Here is a 15,866-nt window from a genome sequence, read left to right on the forward strand (position 1 = left end):
AAGGCCTAGCAGCTTCGGTAAGAACACGGTTGTCCTGTAGGAGCCTGCCCCCTGCTGGTGCGAAAACGCAACAGCATCTTGCAAGGAACGAAAATTTGGTCGCGTGACTAAAAACCGCACTAAACTTTATATAACACAACATCACACAATGACATTTTGCTGTGAAAGGCATCGTTTGCAATAGCCTGTTTTTTTTTGGTTTTTATACTTTAAAGATTGAAGTGAACTTTCTACAAAATAACGCGGCGTATACGATCCAGGCTCCCATTGAAATCAATGGGAGCTTTTACGGCGCGCAGTCTCACACGCCATATACGTGCCACATCACGTGTACATTACTCCGTGTGAATGGACCCTAAGTCACATGCGACTTCGTCATGTAACATAAAGTTAAATATGTTTGGATTTTGTGAGATTGTTGCACCATTGAAATACGTTGCATTTATAATCGCCATATCAGCCTAGTCTTAGGGCCTAGTCTTAGGGCTAGTTCACACGTGAACTGCCCGCGCAGGTTTTGACACCGAGAGAGACGCGGCGAGACGCGTCTCTCTCTGGTCAAAACCCGCCTGCTGCGACCATCGCGGTCGCGGCTTTCTCCTCTGCTGTCGGCTCAAATGAATGAGCCGACATAGGAGGGTGCTGCCGCTGAGCCGCGCGGTTTCCGCCTGAAGAAAGGACATGTCGCTTCTTTTCTCCGCTAGCAGCAGCCCGCCGCTAGCGGAGAAAAGAAGCCTTGCGGTCTGCATAGACCACCATTGTAAGGGAAGGTTTTTGACGCGAAATCCGCTGTCAAAAACCTCCCCTGTGCTCACGTGTCAACGAGCCCTTAGACTTTGCTGTAAAGAGTTTATAGGTAGTTTTTTCGTGTTTTTTTTTTTTTTCAATCCGGACAGTGCTCATAGCAACCAGAGAGAAGGAAAGCTGCACCTTTAGGCTGGGTTCACATGGGGTTTTTTGGGCGGATTTTGACGCGGAATCCACGTCAGAATCCGGCTCCAAAAAACGCCTCCCTTTGACTTCAATGAGAGCCGTACACTTCCTTTTTGCGCGAGTGGTTTCTTCCCAAGCAAAAAGAAGCGACCTGCCCTTTCTTGCCACAGCGGAATACGCTGCAACGTCCGCGGCACGAACACTCCCTCCAGACTAGGCCCATTCATTTGGGCCTAATCCGGAGCGGAATACCTCGACTGAATGCACTGCACCAGTATCCAGTCGCGGCTAGCCATTTTTCGGAACGGATTCTGAGGCGGCCTCCGGTCCAAAAATCCCCGTGTGAACCCAGCCTTATTGGTTTCCATCAGAAACGACTCCACTTTCCTTTGCATTAGTGTAGGTAAACATTCGCCAGTGTCTGAATCCTCCAGCTCCTACACAATATAATGGTAGAAACTCACCACGGTATGAAGAGTCACATGTCCATTACTCCATTGGTCCTGCAATCAGACGTGTCCTCCTGGTGGTCACATCAGAGCAGAGGCCTGTGGGGGACATTATAATTGTGGTCAGCATTGTTTGTTAATGTCTGCACAATTTTGCAATTTTACCGACAAAACCATGCGGCAAGTAACAATTTGAAAATGCTAATTTGTGGTAAGACTGCACGTCACAGCGGTTTTCGGCCATGTCTTAGATGCTATGTGGGGGGTCTTACAGTAAAATTTGTTTTATAAGATGGTTATCCCTTAGGATAGGTCATCAATATTCCATCTTTGATGGTCCAACACCCCGGATCCCACCAGATCAGCTGTTGCAGGACAGATCACTATGGTGTGAGGTTTATTTTTTTAGAAAATAATGGGTAGTCTGTTAACAATAAGTTGCCCCCTATCCAAGTGGGTGGTGTCTGGTTGGCGGGACTCCCACCAATCACAAGTATTGGAGTGTTCTGCTAGAGATGAGCGAACACTGTTCGGATCAGCCGATCCGAACAGCACGCACCCCTAGAAATGAATGGAAGCACCTGGCACGTACACTTTGCCGGCGGCCAGTCGCCGTGCCAGGTGCTTCCATTCATTTGTATGGGAGCGTGCTGTTCGGATCGGCTGATCCAAACAGTGTTCGCTCATCTCTATTCTGCACCCTAGAACGCAATGGTAGCACAATGGTTCTGGCGTGACACTCTAATTACCCCCCATTACTTTGAACCAGACCACCCCCTTTAATTATTTATATGAAAATATTGAATTACTGACTATGACTTTTTAATAACCTCTGTTATCTTCTCTCGGGTAGGGCGACAGCCAGCGCCCTCCAGTGGCCAGCATAGCCGAGGAACTGAAAATTCTAGAAGAAAGACTGAAGAACCTACATGGCAATAGCCAGGAACAAAGACTCAATGGTTCAGTCTTGTCCGATATAAATGGCGTCTCCTCCTCGTCGTACAGATAGCAGACGTTGCAATATTTATTTTTTTTTAATCTCTTCGGAGGACATACAGAAGCCTTGAAGACTGAACAGACTGAGGCAGAAAATATGGGATAACATGGAGGACACAAAATTGTAGTTTTTTGAGTTTCCTATGGCAGAAAATATTTTCTGAACAAATTGGAAATTGCTTGAATGTTGGTCTCCCATGGCCGGGGACTAAAGCATTATGGGAGCATGTAGCATGTAGGCGACTATAGGCAGTCTATTTTATTTATGCAGCCCTTTATTCTTTTTTAACAGGATCATGAAAGGGGGGGATTGATGAATAATTTATGCAGTTACCTGGCGTAAAAAAGTCACAAATCTTGGTTTTGCAACTTTGTAAACGCCACTTGTGACAAATATGACGCATAAAAGAGTCAAATGGGTTCTCCTGTTATGTACACTTATCCCCTATCCGAAGAAAATGGGATAAGCATCTGATCATTACGGTCCTGATCGCTGGGTCTCCCATTGATCAGGAGGGCAGGGGACCTAAAGGCCTACTAAATCTTCCTTGTGAATGGAGCTCCAGTGTGCTTGTGTGTCCAGCGCTCCCTTCACTTCTATGAGGCTGCCGGGACTGTAAGGGCTCGTTCACACGTGGGCAAAGGGGCGGATTTTGACAGCGGATTTTGCTTCAAAATCCGCCCATTTACAATGGTGGTCTATGCAGACCGCTGGGCTTCTTTTTTCCGCTAGCGGCGGGCTGCTGCTAGTGGAGAAAAGAAGCGACATGTCCTATCTTCAGGCGGAAACTGCGGCGCGCTGGACCGCGGCTTCCGCCTAGCGGCAGCACCCCCCTATGTCGGCTCATTCATTTGAGCCGACATAGAAGGGGAAGCCGCGACCGCGATGGTTGCGGCAGGCGGGTTTTGACCAGAGAGAGACGCGGCTCGCTGTGTATCTCTCTGTGTCAAAACCCGCGCGGATGGTTCACATGTAAACTGATCCTAATGCGCTGCAGCCCCATAGAAGTGAATGGAACATTGGGCACGCAAGCTCCATTTACAAGGAGGCCATAGGAGGACTTTAGGTCCCCTGCCCTCCTGATCACTGGGGAGGACTGGGCGATCAGGACCCCAGGGATCAGATCCTTTTCCCCTGTCCTGTGGATGCGGAGAACAGTAAAACCTCTTTAGGCCGGGGTCCCACGGGACGTAACCGCCGCGATTTGCACTGCAAGCAAAGGGGATGGGATTCATGCGAATCCCATGCCCACTGTGCGGAAGAAATCGCAGCGCGGACACACTGTGATCTGCAAAGCCGTTGCGGCTTTGCAAATCGCAGCATGTGAATTATATCTACGGAAACGCCGGCAGCTTTCCCGTAGATATAATGTTAAGAGAAAGTCCGCAGAGAAAAACTCTGCAAACTTTCTCTTCAAAGCGCTGCGGAAAGAACCGCAATGCGATCACGCACGCTAAAGCACTGCGACTATGGCCCGTGGGACCTTAGCCTAACACTACATTTAATCTCATTTAGACCAATTTACTGGATCAAATGACCATAGAAATCTTAAATCACAGTACAAGCGCATGCGTCTCATCATAAAGGAGGCAGCTCTTCAGCCGACCCCATGAAGACTGGCATTCAGTACACCAGTAAAGATGGCCATGGTCAATAAAACGAGCACGATGCGGAGCGGACATAAATGTTGTAGCTAATGTGGACTATATACTGGACGTTAGTATTGGAGTCGGCCATTTTATGACTGAATAATACTGGCTCATGCATCTATTATTATCCTTACAACACAGAGCTATAAAATGCTTAGCTGACAAAATGGCTGCCTAAACAAAATGGAGGGCCTCACTAGGAATCTGTAGCAGCTGATCATAGCAGCCAATCAGAGTCCAGCTTACATTTCTCCACTGCAGGTTAGCAGGTGAAAGCAGTGATCTGATTGGTTGATATGGGCAACTGCTCCACTCCTTGTTTGTGATGGTTTCTACTTGAGGCCTAGTACCTAGAATACATAGATTTTCACTGTGGAAATCTCCCTGTTGCTCCCCAGTCTATAATGTCCCTGTCAGACAGATTCTTTAGGTTATAGCCCAGTCTCACACTCTCTTGTATAATGACTCCCACTGTATTATATCGACTCTCTAAATTCCTTTCTCTGTGAGAAATCTTTTGAATAATTTATCCTTTTACTTGTCATAGACGAGCTATATCAGTCCTTGTGTTTTCCACCACTGCCATGTTTGTTTCCTATTTATTTCTGTTTCCATTATGGTTGCCTCACGAGGGCCGCCACCCAGCTTTCCCTGAGCCCCGAATGGCAATATGTCATGTGGTACAAAACGTGGTGACAGACGCTGTAGAGAACTTGATCACCCAGATCAAGAAAGAATAGTGCAGTATAGAATAGCACATATGACATTCAGAAGCCTGGAAAAGCTGGGTAACAATTCAGCCGGAACTGTGATGGCGGCCATCTTGGTTATCCAGACGGAGATACAACTGGCGCTAAGTTAATATTAGCGTTGGCTCTCCGTTGGACCAGGACAATGGATAGGCAGACCACTAAAAGAGGGGTTGTACAGCCCATTGACTACAATCGGGTCCGTCGTGTGTCCATTGATTGAAAACTGAAATCTAAAGACATATAAGCCATGCCTCCACCGATTTCAGGCGGAGATTGTGTCGGAACGTCCGGCACAAAGGTATCTTGAGATATCAGGATCGTTTTTAAAATCCGATTTTCGATCATTTTGCAGCCGATCCCGATCGTGAAATTTGCTCAATCGCCGATCGGAATTCAATCTTTTTTGCTCAACCCTACTCAGCAGCCATTACTATAAGCTGTTCTTGCTCCTGCTGTCACTTAAAGGAGTTTTCCCGGCTTATCAATTGATGACCTATCCTTAGATCAAAGGTCGGTGGGGGTCTAACACCGGGACCACCGGTTGTTTAAGCAGACCACGGCATTTGAGTAAGTGCTGCACAAAGTACATCGTATGGCGACTGTGCTTGGTATTGCACTTCAGCCCCATTCACTTGAATGGGACAGTGATGTGAACGCTGAATGGATGTCACCTGGACTGTGAAGCGGAAGCAGCGTCTACTTCAAATAGCTGATCTGGGACGGGGTCCCTATGGTCTGCAGCTGATGACCTATCCTTATCACATTATGGCTGCTGATGGATTAATGTCTGGCCATACAAAACTTCCTCTCTATCTTATTGGGGAGCTGGACCGAATTTGCAGATGGCTGCCCTGGTTGCAGTCCAGAAACGGGATGCATCAAGGACTAATATTTGCCTCGAATATTTTCCTGCCTTATCTGGTATGGTATGACAAGACGCAACGGAATACTAGCCGAGGTTCGTCTGACCCCCAGTGAGTCTCCAGGTACTATACTATGCCACCAGATGGTTACCTCAAAAACTGCCCCACTCAGTGATGTCGGATCAGGCAGGAGAATATGCCTGGACAATCCCTTTAAATGGATTTGTCCCCACGGACTTCCTGTACACTACAGCGGTTTCCCGGTATGCTGACTGCCCTGTGGCGAGATGACGCGTACAGTAACTTATCTGATGGTATTTCATTACGTGTATATTTTTGTAGTGATGTAAGATGCTTATATTAGATATTTATAATAAAATCGAGAGACGAGTATGCTGTGTATTTTATGTGTTGTCTATCAGTTTGGTGGGGTCTGGCACCTCCACTGATCAGCTGTTTGCATAGACCGCTGTATTCGAAAAAGCAATGGAGCCTTTTCACTACTTTGCTACACTGTGCAACTACTTAAAGGGATCCTATTATACAAACGTTTTTTTTTTCTGAGCAACACATTGGAATAGCCTTAAGAAAGGCTATTCTTCTCCTACCTTTCGTTGTGTTCTCCGCACCGCCGTTCCGTAGGAATCCCGGTTTTCATCGGTATGCAAATGAGTTCTCTCGCAGCACTCAATGCTGCGAGAGAACTCTCTCCAGCGCCGCCTCCATCTTTGTCAGCAACGTCCTCTTCATCCGGCGCAGGTTTCAGACTTCTAGGCCTCGGGCAGAACAGACTGCGCATGCCCACAGGCCACAAGAAAATGGCCGCTTATAATACTGTGCAAGCGGTCATTTTCTTGTGGCCTGTGGGCATGCACAGTCTGCTCTGCCTGAGGCCTAGAAGTCTAAAACCTGATCTGGAAGAAGAGGATGTTGCTTACGAAGATGGAGGTGGCGCTGGAGAGAGTTCTCTCGCAGCATTGGGGACGCCCCCAGTGCTGTTTGAGCGCTGGGACCTGCCCCCAGTGCTGCGAGAGAACTCATTTGCACACCATTAAAAACCGAGATTCCGACGGAACGGCCGCGCGGAGAAGACTACGAAAGGTAGGAGAAGAATAGCCTTTCTTAAGGCTACTCCGACAAGTTACTCAGAAAAAATTGTGTTTCAAAGGTAGGATCCCTTTAACAGTTCAACTCCATTAATTGCAATGGGACTGAGTGGCAAACAGGCCATGTCATCGGTGGACAGGATGACATGGCCTGTGAAGCGAAGGCGGCACTCACCATATCAGCGATCCTGAGATTGACTGGGCTGCGGCCCCTTCATTCTAATAAACGTGGGGGTTCCAATGGTCAGACCCTCTACAATCTTAATGTGATGGGAATGGGTCTGTCTTATGCAGAAGACGAACTGGCGGTATTATATACGGCTAGAAAGCTGACAGTGTGCTGAATTCATGAGCCTGGGTGCCAGAGATATTGGTGCCGTTCATTCAGCACTGTTATCTCTCCACTGTCAGAAGGGCGGGCCTTACAACCTAGCGTCTACAATAAGGAGCAGTCTGTTCCCTATCCTATCCATTACTGATATTGTTCTGACATACTGCCAGGAGTAACTGTACAATAGCAAAGAAATAGCTGAGAAAAGCCCAAGTCACCACAATATAGGAGATCCAGGAACAATGGACGTACAAGCAGGCAAGCAACTAAAACATAAGATAGACATAATCTATGAGCACAGTCAGGAAAATCTGCTGCTGTTTGTGAATGTTATCCCATCTGTAATCATACAAGCAGACAGATGTAGATACAAGTACATAGAAGACTTTTCTTACTGTAAACTGTGAGATTTGTAGAATGTTCAGTCCTTTGCACAGAGTTTGTAGACATCCTGTGAGGAGAATCAATCCCTCCCGCTTCATTCACTGTGTAAAGACAGAACAGAACCTCCCCCTCCACTCACAGTGATCCCGTCTTGCTTATGTAATGTATCTATAGATGAACCTTACCTAACAACAGGGAGTGAACTTCAAATTAGCTTGAAGGGAGACACCTAGTGGCGGGAACTTTAGAGAGGTCTTTCAGGAAGAAAGCAGCAAAATTTTCAATGAAAGTGAATTACATTTTGGTTCAGAATCGAACAATCTATTAAAAGAGACTAAGTTGTCTGAAAAGTTACCGACCATTCCAAAGTTGGATATCCATTTAGTATTTGGTGCACCTCCGCTACAAATTTCATGACAAGTCTGTGGCAATATCTGCAGGTGTTACATACAGATTGGCCACCAAATTCAGCGTCGCCTCCGATCATGTGACCCAGGGGTCGGGTATAGGCTGGAACCCCCAGATCTATCATCAAGAGTGCGATGCTTCCGAGTACGTGACCCCGGGCTCAGGACTAGATCTGCCGAAACAGGTGAGTGACTCTAAACTCTCTGGACAACCCCTTTAAAGGGATTCTACCATTAAAATCGAATTTTTATCAGTCACACGTAGGAATAGACTTAAGAAAGGCTATTCGTCTCCTATCTTTAGATGTCTTCTCTGCGCTGCCGTTTGGTGGAAATCCCGATTTTCGTCGGTATGCAAATAAGTTCTCTCGCAGCAGTGGGGGCGGGCCCCAGCCTTCAAAGAGCACTGGGGGCGTTCCCAATGCTGCGAGAGAACTCTCCAGCGCTGCCTCCATCTTCTTCAAGAACGGCCTCTTTTTCCGGCGCTAGGGGTCAAACTTCTAGGCCTCGGGCCGCGCCGACTGCGCATGCCCACGGCCACAAGAAATATGTCCGCTTACACACTAAGTAAGCGGCCATTTTCTTGTGGCTTGTGAGCATGCGCAGTCGCAGTTTGAAGCCAGCTCCGGAAGAGGACGCGCAGAGAGGCCATTCCTGAAGAAGTTTTCTTTGCCAGCCCATGTCAGTTTTGAGCAGCATGGAGCCATTGAATCTGCACTATTACCTGGAAAGGGAAATAAAAACTTGGATATTTTCCACAAGAAGAGTGAAATTCCTTCACCTATTCGCCATTTATACACTAGAGGCACTACAAGTCCCAGAAAATCCATCTCAAACTAACTGATTCACAGTGCACACACTAAATGAAGATATTGCAGAGTTGCTAATAAAGCTTTACCAAAGCGGTGAAAAAAAAAACACAACTAACTGCACGGCGGAAGTGACGTAACCGGAAGTAGGTAGGGAAGCGCGAGTGTGGCCTTGTGGCGGCGGAGAAAAGATGGCTGCGGGTCCGATCTCTGAGCGGAACCAGGGTAAGGGAAATAATACAGAAACCAATAGTAATACAGAGGGCAAGATGGAGGGGGCGCTGGTGTGGCATTAGGACTACAAATCCCAGCGTGTCTTCACAGTCCCCGTGCGCACGAGTCGTTGGCGCCAAGGCATGCTGGGCTTTGTAGTTCTATTACCGGTAGCTGTTCAGCCTTATATCGGCAGGGGGCGCCTTCTCCGGTGTAATACATTGTCACTTTCATTCATGGAGAACAGAAGCAGCCTGGTAAAGAGCAGCCCTGTCTGGTTCTGGGAAAGCTGAGTGGATAACAGTATGGCTGCAGTCCAGTTTCCCTGCAGTGCCCAGTAATGCAGGTGTGATACAGCCCTGTATAAATCTGCAGCCTTACCATTCAGGGCTGTAGTAAAGCTGGGTGACGTGATACACCCCTGTATAAATCTGCAGCCTTGTTATTCAGGATTGTAGAAAAGCTGGGTGATGTGATGCAGCCCTGTATGAATCTGCAGCCTTGCCATTCAGGACTGTAGAAAAGCTGGGTGATGGGATAAATCCCTGTCTAAATCTGCCGCCTTGCCATTCAGGACTGTAGTAAAGCTGAGTGACATGATAAATCCATGTATAATTCTGCAGCCTTGTTATTCGGGTCTTTAGTAAAGCTGCGTGATGGGATACATCCCTGTATAAATCTGTAGCCTTACCATTCAGGGCTGTAGTAAAGCTGAGTGATGTGATACATCCCTGTATTATTCTGCAGCCTTGTCATTCGGGGCTGTAGAAAAGCTGCATGACTTGATAAATCTCTGTATAAATCTTCATGTTTGGGGCTGTAGAAAGGCTGGGTGACGTGATACATCCCTGTATAAATCAGCAACCTTGCCATTCAGGGCTGTAGTAAAGCTGGGTGGCGTGAAACATCCCTGTATAAATCTGCAGCCTTGCTATTCAGGGCTGTAGTAAAGCTGGGTGGCGTGAAACATCCCTGTATAAATCTGCAGCCTTGCTATTCAGGACTGTAGTAAAGCTGAGTGACTTGTTAATTCCCTCTATAAATCTGTAGTTTTGTCATTTGAGACGGTTGAAAAGCTGAGTGACGTGATACATCCCTGTATAAATCTGCAGCCATGCCATTCAGGACTGTAGAAAAGCTGGATGATGTGATAAATCCTTGTATAAATCTGCAGCCTTGTTATTCAGGATTGTAGAAAAGCTGGGTGATGTGATGCAGCCCTGTATGAATCTGCAGCCTTGCCATTCAGGACTGTAGAAAAGCTGGGTGATGGGATAAATCCCTGTCTAAATCTGCCGCCTTGCCATTCAGGACTGTAGTAAAGCTGAGTGACAAGATAAATCCATGTATAATTCTGCAGCCTTGTTATTCGGGTCTTTAGTAAAGCTGCGTGATGGGATACATCCCTGTATAAATCTGTAGCCTTACCATTCAGGGCTGTAGTAAAGCTGAGTGATGTGATACATCCCTGTATTATTCTGCAGCCTTGTCATTCGGGGCTGTAGAAAAGCTGCATGACTTGATAAATCTCTGTATAAATCTTCATGTTTGGGGCTGTAGAAAGGCTGGGTGACGTGATACATCCCTGTATAAATCAGCAACCTTGCCATTCAGGGCTGTAGTAAAGCTGGGTGGCGTGAAACATCCCTGTATAAATCTGCAGCCTTGCTATTCAGGACTGTAGTAAAGCTGGGTGGCGTGAAACATCCCTGTATAAATCTGCAGCCTTGCTATTCAGGACTGTAGTAAAGCTGAGTGACTTGTTAATTCCCTCTATAAATCTGTAGTTTTGTCATTTGAGACGGTTGAAAAGCTGAGTGACGTGATACATCCCTGTATAAATCTGCAGCCATGCCATTCAGGACTGTAGAAAAGCTGGATGATGTGATAAATCCTTGTATAAATCTGCAGCCTTGACATTCAGGACTGTAGAAAAGCTGGGTGACATGAGGCACCCCTGTATAAATCTGCAGCTTTGTCATTCAGGACTGTAGTAAAGCTGGGTAATGTGAAACATCCCTGTATAAATTTGCAACCTTGAGACTGTAGAAAAGCTGGGTGATGTGATACATAACTGCATAAATCTGCAGACTTGTCATTCAGGACTGTAGAAAAGCTGGGTGACCGCCTTTGTATTATTAGCCACAAGTTGTAGGTGACAAAGTGCCGTCACTGTGGACAGACAGGTTCAGGAACTTTCTAATAAATTGTGATTTTTAGTTCCCACTTGGAAACCTTTTGTTATTTAGATTGAACTCTGCTCTGACCTTGTCTTGCTGGCACTGCTGAGGGTTTGTTCCAATGTTTCGGTGTGGGGAACAGTCTTCTAAGCTAAATCCAGCAGCACAAATGTCTCCATATCAAAGGGGATAAATGTATCTGCAGGGAATGTAATAAAGCCGCCATTACTCACCTGTCCTGTCCTGCAGTCATGATGTGCCGTACATACATGATCACTGGATTCAGTAGTCAGGTGCCACACTTACTAGCCTCCCCCTGAGCTCAGTAGTCGGGTGTATCAGTCACTGAACAGGACGTCATTGCTGTAGGACATACTGTAAGGAATCACCGGAGCATTGGTGCTGGATGTGAAACCCCCCCCCCCCGCAACTTTCCTTTATTATACTCTAACAACCCCTTTAAGTGTGCTCATACAAGTCCCAGGCCATGTTACCTCACATGTCAGTCACATGGCCAGTCATCAGCTCAGTCCCATTCACATAGAAGGGGCTGAGCTATACTAAGGAGAGGTACAAGCCAGGAAGACCCCTTTAATTGATTCCATAATGAAGCACTGAGCATATTAAAGAGTTAAGCTAATTATTTTTTGCATATAACATAAGACTAAAAAAAAAAAATCAAATTTGTTATTTTTCTGTAGACGCCACGGTATACGTCGGAGGTTTGGACGAGAAGGTGAGCGAGCCGCTGCTATGGGAGCTCTTCTTACAAGCAGGACCTGTCGTCAACACGCACATGCCCAAGGACCGGGTCACAGGACAACACCAGGGTAAGGGATTGTTGTGCTGCCCCCTGCTGTCAGCACACTATATAACACTGTGTTGTCTGTACGCAAGCAACAGGCGGGCTGGTTGACTGTAGCGACCAGCGGGATAGAATTTCTTGAAGGATTTTTTTTTTTTTCTTTTGCAGGATTTAGATATTCATAACCTGTTTTTAGGATAGGCCATCAGGTTATCATATTGGTGGGGTGGTCTGACATCCAGCACCCCTGCTGATCAGCCGATGTTAGTAGTTGCAACACCAGTAGTGCACTGTGTTTTGTCAGGAATTGCACCCCCACTGATCGGATGTTGATGGCCTGTTCTAAGCAGACCCGCACAGATTAGCTTGTTACCTCCTATCTATGTGATAACATATTTTTACACACCGTCGCCCTATAACTTTGCTGTCCCATCTTCAGGCTACGGCTTTGTGGAGTTCCTTAGTGAAGAAGATGCAGACTACGCCATTAAGATCATGAACATGATCAAACTATACGGGAAGCCGATCCGAGTGAACAAAGCTTCAGCGCATAACAAGAACTTGGATGTCGGAGCGAACATCTTCATCGGTAATCTGGACCCTGAGATCGATGAGAAGCTTTTATATGACACCTTCAGCGCTTTTGGGGTCATCTTACAAACGCCCAAGATCATGCGAGATCCAGACACCGGGAACTCCAAGGGCTACGCCTTCATCAACTTTGCCAGCTTTGACGCTTCTGATGCCGCCATCGAGGCCATGAACGGACAGTATTTATGTAACCGGCCGATCACCGTCTCCTATGCCTTTAAGAAGGACTCCAAGGGTGAGAGGCACGGGTCGGCGGCGGAGAGACTGCTGGCCGCCCAGAACCCACTGTCACAGGCGGACAGGCCTCACCAGCTTTTTGCAGATGCTCCTCCACCTCCTTCTGTCCCTGCGGTCATCACCTCCCTGACTACCGCTGTGGCTGCAGGTAAGCGAATATGGAAGAGCGGGGATTTAGGATTCTGCTGCTATAGGAGTGTATATGACCATTGTATAAAGATGTGCACACAATATATACATCCTGCTGCTATGGGATGTGTATATTATATTACTATAAGACCCCGTGCACATCACATGAGCGGTATACACGGAGGCTGACGTCATGTAGTGGGTTTTTTATGTAGATAGGGATCGCAATGTACATTTTTCCTGTCTTTGCAGTATGGGAGGAAATCCACACAAACCTGGGGAGAGCATACAAACTCCTTGCAGATGTTATCCTTGGCAGGAATCGAACCCAGAACTCCGGCGCTGCAAAGTTGCAGTGCTAACGACTCAGCCACCATGTTGTTCCAAGTGACACAGTGTTGTGATGCTTGCGTCTATCTAGGACCAGGCATCATGGATGCTGAGAGCGTATGTTCCCAATAGAGGCCCGTAAAGGGAAGAAATAGGATAGTTGTCTGACCCTGCCCCAAAAATAAGACAGAGCACGTCCTGTCGTCCCGGAGATCCTCTCTATCATAAACCATGTTTTGAGGTTTCACAACCCCAGCCTGGGTGTAGATAGACGGCATGTAGACACTCAGTCATTGTGAATAATCATTGGTACGTTAACACTCGTTTTTACCTTGTTGTTTTAGGCATGCCAGCATTCCCTCCAGTTCCTCCCCCTGGAGCGCTGCCCCCAGGAATCCCTCCATCAATGCCCCCACCTCCAATGTCTCCGGTCACAGCCGCTGGTCAGGCTGCCACAGCTGGTGGTCACCCGCAGGTACCGCTCCCCTTCCAGTCTGGAGCGATGCACCCTGGTGAGTACTATCGTGAATGTATTATCCTTGTGATTAAGGCCTGCTTTATTTTTTTTTGTACTTTGGCCCTCAGAAGACAAATACCTACAGGACCCCTGATCTTGATATACAAGGTGTTAAAATGACCATTGTCCTCTCTCAGGTTTGCAGATGCAAGTTCCACATCACACTGTCGGACCTACACCAACCCAGCTGGGGGCGCGCCCTCATGGCATGACCCATCCAGGCCCTCCTCCAATGGGTATGCCCCCAAGAGCCCCACCTTTTGGAACAATGGGTAAGTTACAATGCAGCATTTCTTAAATAATCAGAATGCCTCTGTAATATTTTATTGAATAGTCCATTTTACTCTATATGGAAACCTTAAAGGGATTCTAACATGTCGGAATAGCCTTAAGAAAGGCTATTCTTCTCCTACCTTTAGATGTCTTCTCCGTGCCGCCGTTCGGTAGATATTCCCGGTTTTCAACATTGTGCAAATGAGTTTTCTTGCAACACTGGGGGCGGTCCCCAGCACTCAAACAGCACAAGGGGGCGTCCCCAATGCTGGGAGAGAACTGTCTCCAGCGCCGCCGCCTCTTCTTCAGCAGCGTCATCTTCAGCCTCTTCTTCTGGCGGTGGCTTGTAACTTCTAATGCCTTGAGCCTTGACAGAGCAGACTGCGCATGCCCACAGGCCACGAGAAAATGGCCGCTTGCACAGTATTGTAAGCGGCCATTTTTTCGTGGCCTGTGGGCATGCGCAGTCTGCTCTGTCCGAGGCCTTAGAAGTTACAAGCCATCGCCGGACGCTGCTGAAGAAGAGAAGGCGGCACTGGAGAGAGTTCTCTCGCCGCATTGGGGACGCCCCCAGTGCTGTCTGAGCACTGGGGCCCGCCTCCAGTGCTGCGAAAGAACTCTTTTACATAACGACAAGAACTGGGATTGTAGGTGAACGGCGGCATGGAGAAGACGACGAAAGGTAGGAGAAGAATAGCCTTTCTTAAGGCTATTCCGACGTGGTACCTACAAAAAATTGTGTCTGACTGATAGGATCCTTTTAATGATATATTCAAGAGGACAGGCCATCAGTTTCTTATTGGTCAGAGTTTTACAACTTTCAGCTTCACCGGTCGCTGGAAGCTACTGATGGGACCGGAAGCAGCTCTAATCCTAGCCAAGTAATAAGCACAGAGCTGCAGTACCCTGGAGCCACCACTATAGTGGAGAGCGCTGCAGCTCTGTGACTATTACTTGAATAGGATCAGAGCTGCTTTCAGTCCTGTCCACTGCTATAGCTTCAGCATCTCGATGCAATCGGAAGAGGTGATCATTCGAGATTCTCCACCGATAGGTCATCGCTATATTAGTGTCCACACATGTGACTATATCAGTCTCCCCTGTATTTTTCTGACATAATTTGAGACTTACTATATTTTCTCTTTGGTTCTTAGGACACCCAGCAATGCCTCCTGGTATGCGACCACCTCCTCTCATGCCGCCACATGGTTACAATGGACCACCCAGACCTCCACCCTACGGTTATCAGAGAGGTCCTCTCCCGCCTCCTCGCCCTGCTCCCCCACGGCCACCAGTTCCCCGCCCTCCCGCACCCATGAGGCTACCGATGACCCAATGAACAGTAGCCCTGGACTGCCGCCATATTGTACCATCACAGGACATCCCTGCAGTAAGCCAGTGGACATATACAGACTCTTAGGTCTTATATACAGGCAGTGGTGGGTGACTACCATATCCCCAATGCCAACACATCCTGCCTGTGGGTACACAGGTCAACCCGACGTTCATTTAGTACAGCAGAAAAATGCTGTATAAAGTTTTTTTTATTTTAATTTGATGTTTTTGGTAAGGCCTCTTTGTAAATGGTAGATTGTAATAAATGACCAGAATCTCTCTTGTCTTTTACTTGGTTGCACATTCTGTGGTGAGTTATTGGGGGAAGGGGCAAATAACACGTTCCATGCCTTGTCTGAAGAGGTCGCTACTTAGGTCAGTGATTGGCTGGCACAAATAGGACATTACTGCCAATATGAATGGGGACCTATCGCCTCTGGAAATGGGTAGAAGTGAGTAGTGCTTTCCTTTGTCCATAGATATCCCAGCTCTGTACCGCAGACATTAGTGCAGTACTAACAAGCCCCGCTGCCATGGTCAGGGTATTTAGAAACAGGAATAGCGGCAACTTGTGAA

The 15,866-nt window shown here is 47.3% G+C and overlaps 2 protein-coding genes across 2 annotated transcripts in view; both read left to right on the forward strand.

The window, feature by feature from the left end:
- The window catches only part of MTMR11 (myotubularin related protein 11), a 33,542-nt gene extending 30,810 nt beyond the window's left edge, over positions 1 to 2,732 (forward strand). The window contains exon 17 of the mRNA XM_075283173.1: positions 2,236 to 2,732. Within this exon, the coding sequence (XP_075139274.1) occupies positions 2,236 to 2,391 (156 nt within the window). The 3' untranslated portion in view covers positions 2,392 to 2,732. The remainder of the gene's footprint in view (positions 1 to 2,235) is intronic.
- Positions 2,733 to 8,821: 6,089 nt separating this feature from the next.
- Positions 8,822 to 15,581, forward strand: SF3B4 (splicing factor 3b subunit 4). The gene is made up of 6 exons (XM_075283171.1): positions 8,822 to 8,905; positions 11,775 to 11,903; positions 12,318 to 12,854; positions 13,510 to 13,677; positions 13,820 to 13,954; positions 15,110 to 15,581. Exons 1-6 carry the CDS (start codon positions 8,872 to 8,874, stop codon positions 15,292 to 15,294), a joined length of 1,188 nt encoding a protein of 395 aa, XP_075139272.1. The 5' UTR covers positions 8,822 to 8,871; the 3' UTR covers positions 15,295 to 15,581.
- Positions 15,582 to 15,866: the final 285 nt, after the last annotated feature.

The sequence above is a fragment of the Leptodactylus fuscus genome, chromosome 7 (genome assembly GCF_031893055.1).
Source record: "Leptodactylus fuscus isolate aLepFus1 chromosome 7, aLepFus1.hap2, whole genome shotgun sequence".
NCBI classification, from domain to species: domain Eukaryota; kingdom Metazoa; phylum Chordata; class Amphibia; order Anura; family Leptodactylidae; genus Leptodactylus; species Leptodactylus fuscus.

Bases quoted from the DNA above. Each gene is read 5' to 3' on its own strand.
- SF3B4 (XM_075283171.1), top strand. From the start codon at position 8,872: ATGGCTGCGGGTCCGATCTCTGAGCGGAACCAGG. The intron at 12,855-13,509 runs GTAAGCGAATAT...TTGTTGTTTTAG, and splicing joins GACTACCGCTGTGGCTGCAG to GCATGCCAGCATTCCCTCCA. The intron at 13,678-13,819 runs GTGAGTACTATC...GTCCTCTCTCAG, and splicing joins GTCTGGAGCGATGCACCCTG to GTTTGCAGATGCAAGTTCCA.